Source organism: Lepisma saccharinum, chromosome 2 (assembly GCF_977018435.1).
Source record: "Lepisma saccharinum chromosome 2, izLepSacc3.1, whole genome shotgun sequence".
In the NCBI taxonomy this organism is placed as follows: domain Eukaryota; kingdom Metazoa; phylum Arthropoda; class Insecta; order Zygentoma; family Lepismatidae; genus Lepisma; species Lepisma saccharinum.
In genome coordinates, this window is record NC_139230.1 from 67,318,884 (window position 1) to 67,335,058 (window position 16,175).

Below are 16,175 nucleotides of genomic sequence, written 5' to 3' on the forward strand. Positions count from 1 at the left end.
TGGACATAGTGTCACACTCTTAGGGTCCACAACTAGGACTCTAAGGGCACTCTTGGAGGGATGTGTGGCAACACAGCATTATGTCACCTGAACCATAATGTCAATATCTCCATCATGATTGAGATATTCCCATGGTTTCTCCAAATCAAGACACAGCATGACTTTCACCATAAATTAGGCAGCTTTCATACAGAAGTGACATACAAGATGAGGGTTTCACACTAGAGTGACATGCATATTTAAAAAATCATTCACTGCATAACATGCACATCTGAGTGAGACACATGTGACAAGCAACATGTGCAGCTTGTCATGCCACTGCAATACAAAGTTGCATTTATTTCTGGAGGTTCATTTCCAAATGGCATGGCATTTGTCACCTATCACATGTTGCTTGTCACTTCAGTCTGAAGGCTGCCTTAACACAGGCTCATCTGCTCTTCTGTTTCTTTGTCTAAGTTTCTTTCATTTCCTTAGTATATTTTTCATTATAAAGGAAGAAAAAGAGAGGTTAATGAATGTGGCCATAGTTCACTTTCTCTATTGTTGATTTTGAACACAGGTTTATCAAAATGTATTGAAAACTTTTGTATTATTTAATGTATTATTTCTCTTTCTTTTTTTAGAAAAGCTCACCATCTGATTACTTCTTTGCTAGTGGAAAATATACACCAAAATACCCTGTATACCGTATAGATGGCAACAATGTTCAAGGAAGGAATTTTAATGCCACTGGAGAATTTTTTATAAATCTAGAAGAATTGGTGGTGCAGCTCAATGTTAATTTAACTCCTGGTATGTACCAATAACTGTAAGTGTAAACTAACAGTAACGCACACACACACACTCACACTGCAAAAATACGTATATATTTTCTATGTGTCATAACTTAAAATTTTGATTGCAAAGTTTGTTACTTATCTTTTTCACTTGATTGAATTGTTGTTTTAACCGGGACTGGAGCTACAGTTTAAAGTGGGATTTGGACTACTTTGGACTACTGTGCGTCTAACATTTTGAACCTGCGTGCGACCCCTTGATTACAAGGCAATGATGTTACCACTATGCCATGAGGGAGGCTGCATTTTACATATATTGTTACAGTTCTTATCAACATTTTGACATAGTTGTTCCAATATTTTTGGTTAAGGCGAGGAGATACAGTTACGCACCATGTGTGCATTTATTTGAATATTTTCGGAATGGGCAATGCTACTGAAGAAAAACGTGGGGGTGCAAGAGAGTATCAATTTCTCCACATGCGGCAGGTCGAAGCATTTTTCAAAGTTGATTATTGAGCTAGATACGACCTGTAAAAAATATGACGAATAAGAATTTTAGGAATTCCATGTATTCCTTATGGTGAATCAACTTGAATATCAAGTTACGGCTAATCAAATGGGAGTTTCGACTTTTCTGCTGAGCAATCACTTCTTCAAAGTGCCCTCTTCCCGTTGATATCATTTTTCAATTCCATTGGAAGTTTGATATTCCCAAAATAACAAATCAAAAAATATGCCCAATGCATTTCTCCTTGCCTGCTGGCAGTGTTGCCAAACCTGGTGCACATAAAAGAGCTAAATTTCACCTTAAATGGAGTTAAAACTGACTTTCAAGGAGCTAGATTTATGAAGTGCTTCCTAGAGTAATGTTAGTTGTCAAAGGAGTGGGGTGCTGCTATTACCGTTAACTCTAAATTGATGACAATTTATTCTTAGTTATAACTAGAGCCCGGATTTATAAGCGAAAAGCATATTCTTTTCGAGATTTCTAATGGTAAGAAGAAAGGTTATACTTCATATTACATGCCTTCATGAGCTATTTAACTAAGTTTGAAAGTGCTTATAAATGCTTATTTCTGCAGGAAATGGTTATGCTTGCTTATTTTATGATTTTGGTTTAAAGTAGCATATTTTACCCAAATCTGCCATATTTCAATCCTATTTCAATCACGCGATGCCATCGAAATGACGAGATCAATGCTTCTAAATATCCGCATGGGAGAAATGGCATCCAAGGAAAGATACAGTCCATCCAGGCACGAATCCAGAGGGGGGGCTCAGGGGGCTCGAGCCCCCTCCGAAATTTTTCGATTTACACTAGATAAAATGAGGTTTTTGGCTTGTGTGTGTGAAATAAAATATTGTGATTATAAGTTAAGGAGAAATATAATTATCGAGGAAAGGCGGAGAATGTTCTAGAACCCTGAAGGATAGTCCTGTTATTGATAATATTGTATGTAAACTTTTCTTGCTCTTTTGGTGTTGTCGCAACGAACTTGAGCATAATTTAAAGATTTGTCAGCATTTGAAAGTTGCACAACAAAGCACTGTTGAAGGTAGCGCCATGAGTCGGGTGATTCGTTGCATTACTACAAAAAAAGAGCGGAACATTCCAGAATATAATATGGATATAAATACGCGGATTCAATTTCACAGTTGGTCTGTACAACAGAATAATTCAATAAGACTTCACGAGTAAGTGTGACAGTCGATTAGTGATCAGTCAGTGTCCATTGACAGTTTTATAAGATGTAGAGATTCGGGGGGAAGAGGACAAATGACATATTTTCCTGAAAAGTGCTGAAGTCTACCACTATTAGTACAAGTTCTGGTCCAAAGCTGAAGACATTTTGCCGACAGTGTAGTGCTAGTTTCGGGTCATGAGCCGAAGAGATCGAAGGCCTCTAAAGTAAATATTTCAGCAGTAATGGGAAATTGGAGCATCATTTTTTATTTAAAAAAAAAAAAAGGAAATAAGCTGCACAGATCGACTGAAAATCTAAGTTTTGAGTGACGATTTATTAGTGACCGGACCAAGTTTCGTGTATGCAGTCCGAGAGTTTTGTGTGTTAAAAAAGGACTTTTAAGTCAATTGTTTTGGAAAAACACTCAAACACTAACTACCACAAAGGGGCAGCCATGAAGGCCGAAAATTTTATGAATGTCGAGAAGAGAAAGCAAGAAGATGTTTCATATGTGGACATTTTAGCGGAAAAAGCAAGCTCGACCATGACTCCAAAACCAGGGTCTCTGGCATCCGTGCCATTCTTTGTTCTACTAAGTGAGCTACCGTGTCACCCTTGGCTTCGCTTGATCTTTTGCTGTCGCTGTAGAGCAATGGCACGGTATGCGTGGTGGAGTCCACATTTTCCGCTAAAATTTCTGCATAGCACATCTCTTGTGTATGCCCAACCATAAGATGTTGCCTGTTTAATTAACAAGCAGAGAAAAAAGAGATAGAATAAAACTAAGGGACATTCCCACCGGTTGACAAGATATTTTTCTTCTGTGGTCAACACGAGCGGCCGTTTCAAGGTGACAATAAGATTGACCTACCAGGTTTCACACCGAAGCTACAAGCAATACGAGTCGCTTGAGGATTTCACAGATCGAACACAGGCTTGTGCAGCCTGTCATGCCGCTACGGTGTGAAAAGTTTCTGTTGATTGGGTCACTCATTGCAAACTACGTTTGTGTGCCTTTTGTCTGAATTCTTCCTAAATCTTGAAGATCCAAGTCACAAGGATGGAAAACAGAGGAGTCAAGTGATAAAAAATGTCCCGATATCACGTTCTGAAAGAAGAAAAAAAAGAAAAGAAGAAAAAAAACAGCAGCTTAAACAGTTTCAGATTTAGGAGACAGTTGCTCTCCAATTTTGGCCCCGCACTATGGCTTTTTAATGCTAACCTTTGTCTACCAAGAGAAAGAAATCTTTTCTTGCCCCCCCCCCCCCCTTTTTGGAACTGAATCGCCACCATCGACTTTAAACCTTGCGAGGTTCTATCTATATCCCTGTAAAAAAATGATGTTTAGCCCCCCCCCCCCCGAAAAGAATTTGTGGATACGTGCCTGAGTCCACCCATAATATTTTTTCCAAATTACCTGATATTATAACACAGTTGAAAGCACGAAATATCCATTGCAACATTCACTTTCTCTGATTGATAAAATTTCAGTAACGTTGTCTTCAGAAACTCACGGTGTTGCTAAAATTGTGTCCGACAAGCTCAGTCAGGTATTGAAAAATCCCGGTTACAAAACACTGTGTCAAATTTATAAAAAGATTTCTGGTGAAGAAACAGACATTGAAGAGGAATTCATCGAAGAAGGACTGTGGTGTTTTTCACATGCACCTGTGATGTCATGCGATGTGGAAAGAACATTTTTACTATACAAATCATACTTCACTGACAGATGCAGGAGCTTCACAAAAAAAAAAAAAAATGCAAGATGACCTTCCTTAACAGCTTTGAATAAGCTAATAGATCTAATAAACAAATATTTTTTCCAGATTTTCCTGTATTTGTTTATGCTTATTTTGGTGCTTATTATTTTTATTTTTTGTTCTTATTAACTTGCTTATTTTATTGTTTGATTGTGCTTATAAATCCAGGCTCTAGTTATCACCATCTAGATCTGGCAGCATCACCTATCTCATGGTCGTACGAAATCGAAAATAAAGGATTCCCTGATAACAATATTATGCCAATTTCATGTCAACATGGAGCTATAAAAAAAAAAAGTAGCTGGGGATATAAGAGGGGATGGGGCGACGCAGCCAATATAAAATATTACATCACATGCAAAATGTATAATCATGACAAAAGTTGCTCTATGTGGGCCGGAACCAGTGATGGTATCATAGTGAGGCACGGGGCGGGTGCCCCAGTTTACAGACAAACTAGTGCACAAAGAGCCAGATCTGGCTCCAAAGGAGCTAAGTTGGCACGGAGACTATCTCACATGCCCTTAAGCAGTCAAATATTAATATTTTTATAAAGGAAAAGATAAAATGTAAAATTCTCCACTGTGCATTGCATCACGCTGCCATAGTCAGGATTCTAGAGGTGGGTGAAGGGGTACCAGGTTCAATACCTGGTGGAGGCACCTAGTGGTTTGGATCGCACTTAAAACTGAAGGTCTAATCCTAATTAGCCTATCCATGCATAAAGTGGACTTAAAATAGGAGTTCTAAAACTCTACAGGTGGTGGGCAACTACTTTTTCCCTCTGTGGGAAAACTGCTGAGTCTAATTATGGCCTTGTGGTACAAAAGAGGTAGTACTCCACACCTATTTTATCTCTACTGCAATCAGATACCCTACCAAATAGACTACTAAGATCCCCAATATTAGAAAATTTAAAACTTATTAACTGGTCTTTTAATTTAAGAATTAATTATATTTATATGTGTGATATTTACATTTCGTTTTGTTCATTTGAACTAACATAATGATAATATCTGTATATATAATTAGTTGTCCATATTTTTATTATTTTTATTGCAGATGCTTCAGAAAACTTGCGAATGATTGGAAAAATTCCTGATTCAAGGAACGCTGTTTATAATATTTGGAGACAGTATGACAATACATTTATTTCAGATGTTGCATTTTATCTAAAGTTAAATCATTCTCGTCTTGTAACATCAAAATTGACATGGAGACCTGAACTTAAGAGTGATATAATGGTATGTATAATAATGCTATGCCATTATTATTATATTTAATAATAATAAATATTATTTATTTATTTAATATTATTCAGTGAACCATTTTATTAATTTAATAATGATAAAGAATAATTAATAGAAAATTAAAATGAACTAAGGTTATACATGGAATAATTGATTTAAACATAGTAATCTTTTACAACAATGAATTTTTTAAAGAAACTTAGTTCATAGTCTCATAATAAGAAGAAATACTTTAAAAAAAAAAGCAGTTGTGTGTTGACCTTCACAGTTGACTTCCTCTTGATCAGACATGTAATTCCCCCAAGCATTTCAACTTTATACCCAGCACCACAATATACAGAATTTTCACTACCAAAACGGATACAGACCAAGAGAATTATTGGATCAAGAAAATACAAAAGTGGTTAAAAGTCAAAAACTTGTACCATTTTTTGCTTAAATTTCATGAAATTTCTGCCGATACCAATAAAGTATCGATATAAAATTTACCGATACTGATATTCTACTGATCCAATACAAAATTCCAAATGGTTCTAGAAGAACCTTAATGGTTCATTGACCACCTTAATAAATGCATGTTACCAGATAAACCAAGCCTTTGCAATGCAAAATAAGCTGCACATTTAGACAGCTGCCTTTTTTCTCAAGTGTGAAATCGAGACACTTATGTTTACATCCATAAAATTTATAACAAAATGGCACAATCTTTCACTAAATTGTAAGATATTTATTGACATATTCAATTTGTAGAATTATTGACAATTTTATCGATACACCAATTTGCCTATATTGGCCAATACTAATTAATACTGATTAATCTGTCCCATCCCTTGTTAAAATATTTGGTTAAAGATGAGAGGGTCTAAATTAGAAATGCAAAGGGTTCTAAATTAGAAAAAGGAATTCTTTTAAAATGTTGTATTAGTATTTAATAGTAAGCCAGATACTGTGCCGCATCTACTCTATTTCTGCTTATCAGCAATAAGAAAATTACTGTTCTTAGTTTGGAAGTTAAGTTATGATTACAAAGAATTTCACATCACAAAATTGGGAAGCAATGTACTACTCACTAATGCCTACTCTAAATCAATAAAATATATTCCACAAGTTCATGATGCTGTCTGAAATAACTAAGACACTTAATCCTAATCCTACTTTATTTCTGATATAGGGCACATGGTACAAGGTTGGTACACATCCTCATCCTTTAATTATTAGTTATTAACCTCATAATAAGTAATTCCAATTTTTGATGTCAATGAAATTATCCCTATATGTCACATTGGTCATTACATAAACACCTAACTGCACAATTTTCCTTTTATGCAGACAGGAATAGAAAATGCTGTGGATTCTCTATGGAATGATACTGCTGACTCACTGAATTACTGGAAACATACCATTAACTATGAAGTTAAGGATATTATGAAAGACGTATGGAGGGATTCCAAGCCATATATTAAAACTATGCTTGATGACATGGAGTAAGAGTTTTTTCAGTTCATTATTATGCTATTTTAATGTGTATAAGTAAATGTCTAACTATAGCTCCTTCCATTGAAGTACCAGTATTAATTCAATTTTACTGGAGTGCTTACATGTAGTGAGACCACAACAAAAGAACCTGTAGCCTTTGTTCATTTTGAGTTGAGAGTGCATGGCCGAGTGAACGTGTGTAAGTTGCGCTCCCAGAATTTCGTTATACAAATGCAGGTGTAAAGAGGATAAGCGGTGTTGTTTCATAGAAACTGTTTCGTAAGTGATAGTGTGAACGATTTCTGTATAGATATACTTTCCCACCCCAGTCACTCTGTCGAAATATTGAATAGTTTCTTTCGCTTGTGAACGCGAACAAAGCAGCAGCCACGGCGCCTAGAAAATGCGAAGCATCAGCATCACCCCTGCAGGGCACAGCGGCCTTCGTCAGAGAAATCTGCGAGCAAGTGAAATCAGTGGTGCAAACTCCAGAAGTGCTAAAACTGATCAGATTCCATAATTGAATCGATCACAAAAGCTGTGGTGGATCGTTTGATAGAGACAATGAAGTTCAATTCGGAAGAAGTCCACTCTCTTCACGCTGAACTCGTGGACAGAGACGAAAATATCCAAAATTTGCAAGAAGAAACAGAGAATCTGGAACAATACCAGAGAAGAAATAGTATATGTATCTTCAGAATTCCAGAGACCGAAGGGGAAAGCACCGACAACATCGCCCTGTCTCTTTTTGAGGAGCATTTAGGGGTTCACGTAAGCAACAGTGATTCGTGCTGCACGCACATGGTAGGACGGAAGTCTCCTGGGTCGCACAGAGGCATCATTGTGAAATTTACTAATTACAGGGCAAGATAACTGGTTTTCAGGAACAAAAGAAAACTAAAAAACTCTGGAATCTTCATAAGAGAAGATCTTTGCAGCTTCTCAGGAAGGCCATCAAGAAGTTTGGTCTCAAACAGGTGTACACGGAAGATGGGAAAATAGTGGTGAGGAAAGGTAACACGAAACACTATGTCACATTGTGTAGACAACTATCAAACCTGTAAAACAATCAAGCCGTAATACGTGAAAAAAAAGAGAAGAAGAAGAAGAAAGACAACTCTGGGACAGCAGCAAGTGCCTCCTATGTCGCTCATAGGAAGTGTATTCTACAAGAACCATGAAAACAAATAATCTAAATATCTTTAATTCTATTTTGCCATTAAAATAATGTGTGTTTGTGTCTTCGTCTCAAGCAATAGTGTGTGTAAATGTGTGTGTGATTGTGTGTCGTTGTTTGTGTACTCGACTCCACCCAATGAAGAGAAGAAATAACCTAGATGTGTCTCTTAGAAATTTTCGTGTAAGTCAGGTAAGTGCTTGCCTTGATATATTGTTTGCTTTTTCGATCAAAGAATGTCCCCACAGCTACGTATTTTGATCGGCCACAGAGAAAGGGGAGGGAAAGAGGAACAGTAACGCCTTTTTCTTTCAAGAATGGGTGAAAATGTCATGAGAGAGAGTCACCCCTACCTGCCTGACCATCAAACAATTTCAACCCCCATTACTCGGTGAAAGACCCACGGCACCCTTTTTCGAAAGCAGAGATTGCCAAATTTATCTGACCTCAGCATAGCACACGCAAATGTTCGTTCTTTAATCCCGAAGATAGACGAACTGAGGTTCGTGGTACGCCAACGTGCTTACGATATAGTAATAATAACGGAAACGTGGCTCTGTAGTGCAGAAGGGACGAATGAAATCAACATCCCCGGTTACTCAGTTTTCTGTAATGATGGAAGCAAGAAAGAAGGCAGGGGCATTGCCATTTTTACCCGCTCGGTGCTGGCAGTAAAATTCGTAGACTTCCGACCATCCAAAGCCAATGATATTGAATATATTAACATGGTAGTTAGTGTAAGTGACTTAAAACTTGGTATTTGCGCATTTTACCATCCACCGAATGTAGCCTATACAAATCTCACCATCATGGAAGAAATTATTACAGATAACTATGCCAGTGTAGACACTTTCCTTATGCTAGCCGATTTTAATTGTGACATGCTCAGCACAGAAAAAGTGGAGACCCTGTTTCTTAAAGATATTATTAAATCATATAGTTTAACACAATTGATTAATATGCCCACTAGAATAACCGAATCTTCCAAAATATTGTTAGATTTAATAGCTGACAACCCGAACATTGTATTTTTTTCGAAATCGCGAGTCCAATCAGAACTTCAGACCACTGCTTGACGAGCGTGTCACTGCATTGCGCAAAACCCAGGGATAAAGCCAAGGACGTTACGTACCAAGATTTTAAGAAATTTGAATATGAAAATTTTTGTCTAGATGCTGTAAACATCAATTGGAATGAAATGTTTAAACTTGGAAACATTGATTCTAAAATAGAATCTCGACCTGTTTAACGTTCACGCCCCATTGCAAACGGTTAGGGTGACGAATGAGCCAGCGCCGTGGCTAACGGATAATCTTAAGCTGCTCATGAAACGAATATAAAAGATTAAGAAATTTTACCACCTCTGTTATGGCCAAGAGAAAGAAAGCTTATTTTTCTTTTATTGTACATAACAATAAGAGAAATTCAAAGAATATGTGGAATAGCCTGAAAACAATCAGCATCGGTAGCAAACGGAACACGGGAGAACGTCCACCTCATCTGAGCAGTCCCTCTGAAATTAATCAACATTTTGTTGTTCCTTGAGACAATGCCATTATTGCAATGGAGTGCAAGTATTTCTTGGAGAACTGCTTTCGAAACGATGCAAAAGAATTATCCTTTCGCCAGGTTCAAGATTCTGAGGTTGAAATGGCAGTGTACTGCATTTCATCAAATGCTGCAGGAGTGGACAACATTACGTGCAAAATGCTTAAACTGACACTTTCCTTCATACTTCCAGCACTCGCACATACTATAAATTTTTCTCTGAAAACCGGCCAATTTCCAAATGCATGGAAGGAAGCTTGAGTTATTCCTCTCCTCAAAAAGCAGACATTCACCTCTCTAAGCGATTTAAGACCAATCAGTATTCTATCAATATTTTCAAAAGCCACAGAAAAGATAGTATCTATACAATTAAAAGATTACATTGCAAAATATAAAATGTTACCTGATTCTCAATCAGGTTTCCGTGCTTCTCATAGTACAACCACGGCATTATTATCTGTGACGGACAATAGTTTACGTTCGATTAATGATAAAAAACCAACTATACTAGTATTATTAGACCTTTCTAAAGCTTTTGATCTTGTCCATCATAACCTTCTCCTAGCAAGAATGAAATACTACTGTTTTTCGAAACCTGTAATAAACTGGTTTCAATCATATCTAGACGAAGGAAGACAGAGTTTTTTACCCTGCCGACACCGGATCATCACCGATAACATTAAATGGAGGAATCCCGCAAGGTTCCATTCTGCCCCCCCCCCTTTTATACACATTATACGTCGCTGATATATCAAAGACCATCAGCCATTGTAATATACATTGTTACGCAGATAACATGCAGTTGATGATATTGTCATCACCATCGGATTTGTTAAACAAGATAGATAATCTAAACAATGATTTACATGCCCTTAACACTTTGCTCACTGCAAATGGGCTCACAATTAACCCGAATAAATGCGTATACACAATTTTAGGCTCTAACTATTATCTTGAAAAAGTAAATTATGACACAATTAACATCAAAATTAAAAACCAAAACATAATTTATTCATCAACGGTTAAAAATCTAGGCCTTACTTTCGATCCAAATTTTTCCTGGTCAGCACATATCTCAGCGCAATGCACAAAAGCACTAACAATAATGAGATTACTCTACAGGAGAAGATACTTTTTTACTAGAGAAACGAAACTATATCTCATTGAAACTCTAATATATCCTATTTTTGATTACTGTGATGTGGTGTACAGCACAAATTTACAACGTAAAATATCAAACAGAATACAAAAAATACAGAATTCTTGCATTCGTTACGTTCTCTCGATCAGGAGAAATCAGCACATCTTACCCTTGCTCGATACATACAAAATCCTTAACATGCCTAGGCAACGTGTTCTGCATCAGTGTTCTACAATATATAAGATATTAAAATTGCAAACACCTAGCTATCTACACGACAAACTGACATTTAGAAATTACATACATTCATAAATACTAGAGGTCAGCGAAAAATCGACATTCCCCACCACTCTGCTGTCAGTTTCGAAGGCTCCTTCTCCCTCTGGTCTGCAAAGGTTTGGAATGCTCTTCCCCATTATGTTTCTTTTGCTACAACACCCAAAAACTTCAAAGAACAAGTCGTATTATTTTTATTGCGAAGACAACAGTTGAGCATTAGCTCGTATGGCTAAGCAACAAGAATCAAGTAAAGTAAAACCATGTATTTTGCATACACTTATCTGGCACAGCGAATATTTCAACCTGTGTACATGCTATTTTAGTATCGATTTGGAAATTGCATATGTACACGTGTGTATGTGTATGTGTGTGTTAATGTATCTGTCATTGTATTCTCTTAAAATTTTATTAATTTTCATTTATGTCAAATTCATTCATGTTATGTTATATATTTGATTTCAGTATTATAAATATGTGTATTGTAACTTTTAATCACCAGAGTTAGGTGGTAGAGCAGCCCAATGCTGAATCTCACTCTGTAGTAAATAAAAAGACTTTTCAATTCAATTCAATCTTCCCCTCCATCCATTCAGCTTGGCCCATGGCGAAGCCTGCTCCACTCTACCCCTCCCTCTCCAGGTTTGCGTATGATGCACAGGACATGTGGTTCTGTGCATGTTCTTTTGCTTGTAGTCCCACTATAAGTAATAATATCAGCATGATTATAGAAGTGTTGAAGTATCATTAGAAGTAAATAAATAACAAAATATATCACATATGTTTATGTCAGGAACCTTAATATGAATGGTTTCTTTACCTTGATTAATTGATCTGGTTTATTTTACCTTGCTTTTATGCCACTTTTGGCTAATTGCGAAGATGAGGATGAGTGATGATATGATGAAATGATGACGGGATACTCACAAAAAAACATCCATGTCCATGCTGGGATTTGAGCCTCATAGCATGCTGTGCTACCCACTCTGCCACAGATGCCGGTAGTTTCTATACCTAGTCTTATTCATCCAGCCTCATGAATGTGGTTTTGATTTATTGATTTGGTGGTTTAAGTCCACTTTATGCACAGTAAGGCTAATTGGGACTGGACCTATAGTTTAAAGTGGAGTCCGAATGAACCACTATGTGCCTCCACCAGGTATCGAACCTGCGACCTCTTGATTACAAAGTGACGATGCTACCACTGCACTATCAGGGAGGACCCCTCATGAATGTGGTGAAAATGGCTGAAAAAATCAATGAAAATAATCTTTCTTTGGAGCCACTACACAGGGAAAATATATATTTGCATTTAAATTGGAATTTCCACATCATATGAAAACAATTTAAGAAACTTGTAAATTTTCAGAGATTTCCTTGTAATGATTAAAATTAGAAGTTCATAATTGTAAATAAAAAGGAAAGTATGAATAATAATGTTTCAACAATGGTAATAATATATTTCATTTTTGTATTTCAGAGAACTTAAACAATTTGAAAATGATCTGGAGGAGCTCAAAATATTTATAAATAATTCATACCATGAAAATGAATTTTACATGAAAGACATAATACAACTTAGTCTTGCACTTATAAATGAACTTTCGCTGAGGTGAGTAAAAGTGAGCTTTATATATTATGCTCCTTGCATTGCAGATGTCTTCTGGGTTACATACAAATTAGCTACTTTGTTTAATAAATGTGACACAACTGTAGATCAGTAACATATAATATCACTTTTTGGAAAGAGATTCTATGTTTTGACAGTTCTCCATTTTCCAAAGAGCAGTAAAATTTCTTATTTTTCCATACATTGTTCATTTCCCATATTTAAATCCACTGATTTATCTGATTTATTATTTCATTATGAAAAGTTATGGTATATTTCAACTGAATGTTTTTATCAAAACTTTAATCAATGTCATAGCTAGAGATTTCAACACTTTGGGGTGAGAATAGATTTTGAAGCCTCCTACATGGATTTCAGTGTCCCACTCTTTGCTTGGGGGCAAATATTGTTATTCTCTTAATTTACACTTGTTTTAAATATTTACACACAAGGAACAAACTCCTACCTCATAAGGCATCATTAACAAAAATCATATTAATTCTTTCTCAAGTGCAATGCACCCCTCTGCAACAAAGCTATTTTTTGTTTCTTAACTATGGCAAAGCTTTCTAACACAAACTTGTCCTTCAGCAAAAGTTTGAATTACTTTTGTCTGTGTTGTAAGTGATTACTTACATCCATTACTGCATACTACATAACAGAGAATCGTTATTACAATAATTTTTCTAACAGAAACACATTCATATTTTGGGAAATGAGAGAGAGACTTTTAGTGCATCCTTACCTTTTCTTAATGCGTTGTTTTTGTGCTGTGTAGGTCCCTTTACAACCTTGCATTTCTTTAACATTTCTCAAGGCTTTTTAACTCTCTGGTAAGGATTTTAGATAAGGAGATATTTCCCTGTATACATTGAAGGGTGCCAAATTGCCATGTGTGGGTGCACCAAAAGAAAAATCATTCATTCATTCACTTCAACTTGTAATTTCCTCATAAGCATATTTGTACATGTTTGTAATTTAAATCATATTTTCAGTGAAGATATCATACAATATTGAATTGTTATCACTTTTATAGGGATTATTTAGAAACCTTACCAGAGTTCATTGAAGAATTTTGGCATATTTTGGGCGAGTCTGGTGAAGCTGTGAAAAGATCAATTATATGGATCATAGAAGCAGTAAGTAATTAAATTTCATTACTCACTTGTGCAATTATAGCATTAAAAATTAGTATTTAACCTTATTTGTCAGCAGTATAGGTATCATGTCATTATTTGATGCTGACTCTTGAACTAGTGTAGAATATGTAAGGTTGTTTCATTTCCAGGTAAGGTGCCATATGTTCAAGAATTGTGTGTGTGTATGTATATATATATATATATATATATATATATATATATATATATATATATATATATATATATATATATATATATATATATATATATTATGGATTTGAATAAATGACCAATACTTTATTAGTGTAGGCCAATAATGATATTATGATAATGGTTTACTGGTGGTATTGTCAATTTTACTATCTTGTATTTCTAATTCATAATTGTGTGTACTTCTACCATTATTATAAATTTTAAAATGATACTATACCCTGATTTTGGAAAATAAATTTCTACACGTGCATTTTAATTATATTAAGCCTAACACATCTTTGACTTTGGGGAGGAGAAAACTTCACCTCTATAAACCTAAACCTCACTGGACTGTCTTGATGGTGAAGTGATAATGTTGTCACTTCGTAATCAAAAGGCCCTGAGTTTGATCCCTGGTAGATGCACGTGCATAGTGCTTCAGATCTAGGATGACCATACATTTCAGAAATGTGTCCTGCTTGTCCCGTTAATATTATTAAAAAAAAAACTATTTGTCCCATTTTATAAAAGTCTAGGACTTAGCTTGAAAACCAAATCTAAATATGAGAGACATTTCATGCTAAAAAATGCTGATTATTATTATTATTATTATTATTGTTATTTATTAGTTCAGCACAGGATACATCTCCCAATTATGTTGAACATAATATACTATGCATAGAAAAAAATATATAAAAAATGAATATCTATATACACAATATTTAAACTAATTTATGCACTTGTTGATGTGAGAATTTTTTCATCAGTGCACTAAATGAATCTGTGAATATGTCAAATTCTACAGTTCTTAATAGTTTGTTCACTGTGCTCTGCATTCGCACTGCAGGTGAAACCCTATGCACTAGCACCACCCGCCACACTTCTCCCGATCTCTTGGCCTTGCAAGGAATTGGATGCACTGTACATTGTATGTAGTTCCAATAAGGACCTGCAACTAGAACTTAAATTCCTGCATCTTATCTTGACACAAACTCAAAAGACAAATCTCACATTGTGTGTACATGGGGCAACTTTTTCAGGGAGTTTCATAAACAGTTGGTGCAGAATAAAACAGCTCTCAACAAGATTGGTTCTTCTGAAAAATACTTCTGGCATTCCTCAACTTCAGCTTAGGATTAACATCAAAGATTGACCAAAAGTGGCCAGAAACACTATTTAAGTCATACTGAGATTATAATAATTAACATCTTTCAACAACAGAAGATCATATTACATTTATTGTTCATGATTCATTATTTATGTCCTCCATAATTTAATAAATAATAACAATAATTTTATAATTAGGGCTATCCTATCAGGAAGGAGTAAACTGACTTCCATGATATGTTCCATTTTTAGGTCAAAATATGATGGTCACCCTATTCAGATATAACTTTAAACTGTAGATCTACTGTCTGATGAAAAATTATAGATACTCGAGTTTGAACTCCAATTGAAAATTAACCAGTAGACTTCCATAAAAAAATAGTTTTTTCAATTCTGCATTAATCTATGCTAACCAATAATACCTTTTTTTAGTTTTGCAAACACTCGCTCTCTAATTCTGTAAATCAAAAGCGGGTAATCCAATTGTGTTGAAATTATAGTATGGTGCAGGCAGAAAAGTTTTAAACACAATTCTTGATTTTCAGATTTTTTCAATTTGTCAAAAAACCGTTATCATCAATTTTGCTAAACAACTTTTTCTTAGTGTTGGGTAGTCCAATAAGTACAATATTGGTCTTGTTTTGAAGCTCTTTGCATCTGTTTTCATAGTCCATTATCATTTTCAATGCACATTGCAAAACCGATTTTATACAGATTTTTATTCAACTGAGTAAAGATGCAAGTGGAACATGGCAACACCTCAAGCAGTGACAGCCTGCAGTTTTCACAGTTCAATGGACATCGCTGTGTGCTGTGTTGCCACATTTCACGTACAGCTTGACTCCATTGTATACATTGTTACGGAATTACCTGATCATCAAAAGGTGCAATGTGTGTAACCTATCCATCAGAATTACTTATTATGATTAAAGCATTATGGGGGAAGAACTTTAGTTCAAGACCATGGACGTCCGCAGGATTTTTTCCAGGGAGGGGCAAGGAAGGTATTTTTTTCCAGGGGGGGGCCAAACAA

At 35.6% G+C, this 16,175-nt stretch overlaps 1 protein-coding gene across 1 annotated transcript in view; it reads left to right on the forward strand.

Moving 5' to 3' along the window:
- Positions 1 to 16,175, forward strand: part of Apoltp (Apolipoprotein lipid transfer particle) — a 335,784-nt gene that overhangs the window by 251,298 nt on the left and 68,311 nt on the right. Inside the window, exons 53-57 of the mRNA XM_083117428.1 lie at positions 627 to 795; positions 5,290 to 5,471; positions 6,807 to 6,961; positions 12,576 to 12,707; positions 13,741 to 13,843. Coding sequence (XP_082973554.1) covers positions 627 to 795; positions 5,290 to 5,471; positions 6,807 to 6,961; positions 12,576 to 12,707; positions 13,741 to 13,843 — 741 coding nt within the window. The remainder of the gene's footprint in view (positions 1 to 626; positions 796 to 5,289; positions 5,472 to 6,806; positions 6,962 to 12,575; positions 12,708 to 13,740; positions 13,844 to 16,175) is intronic.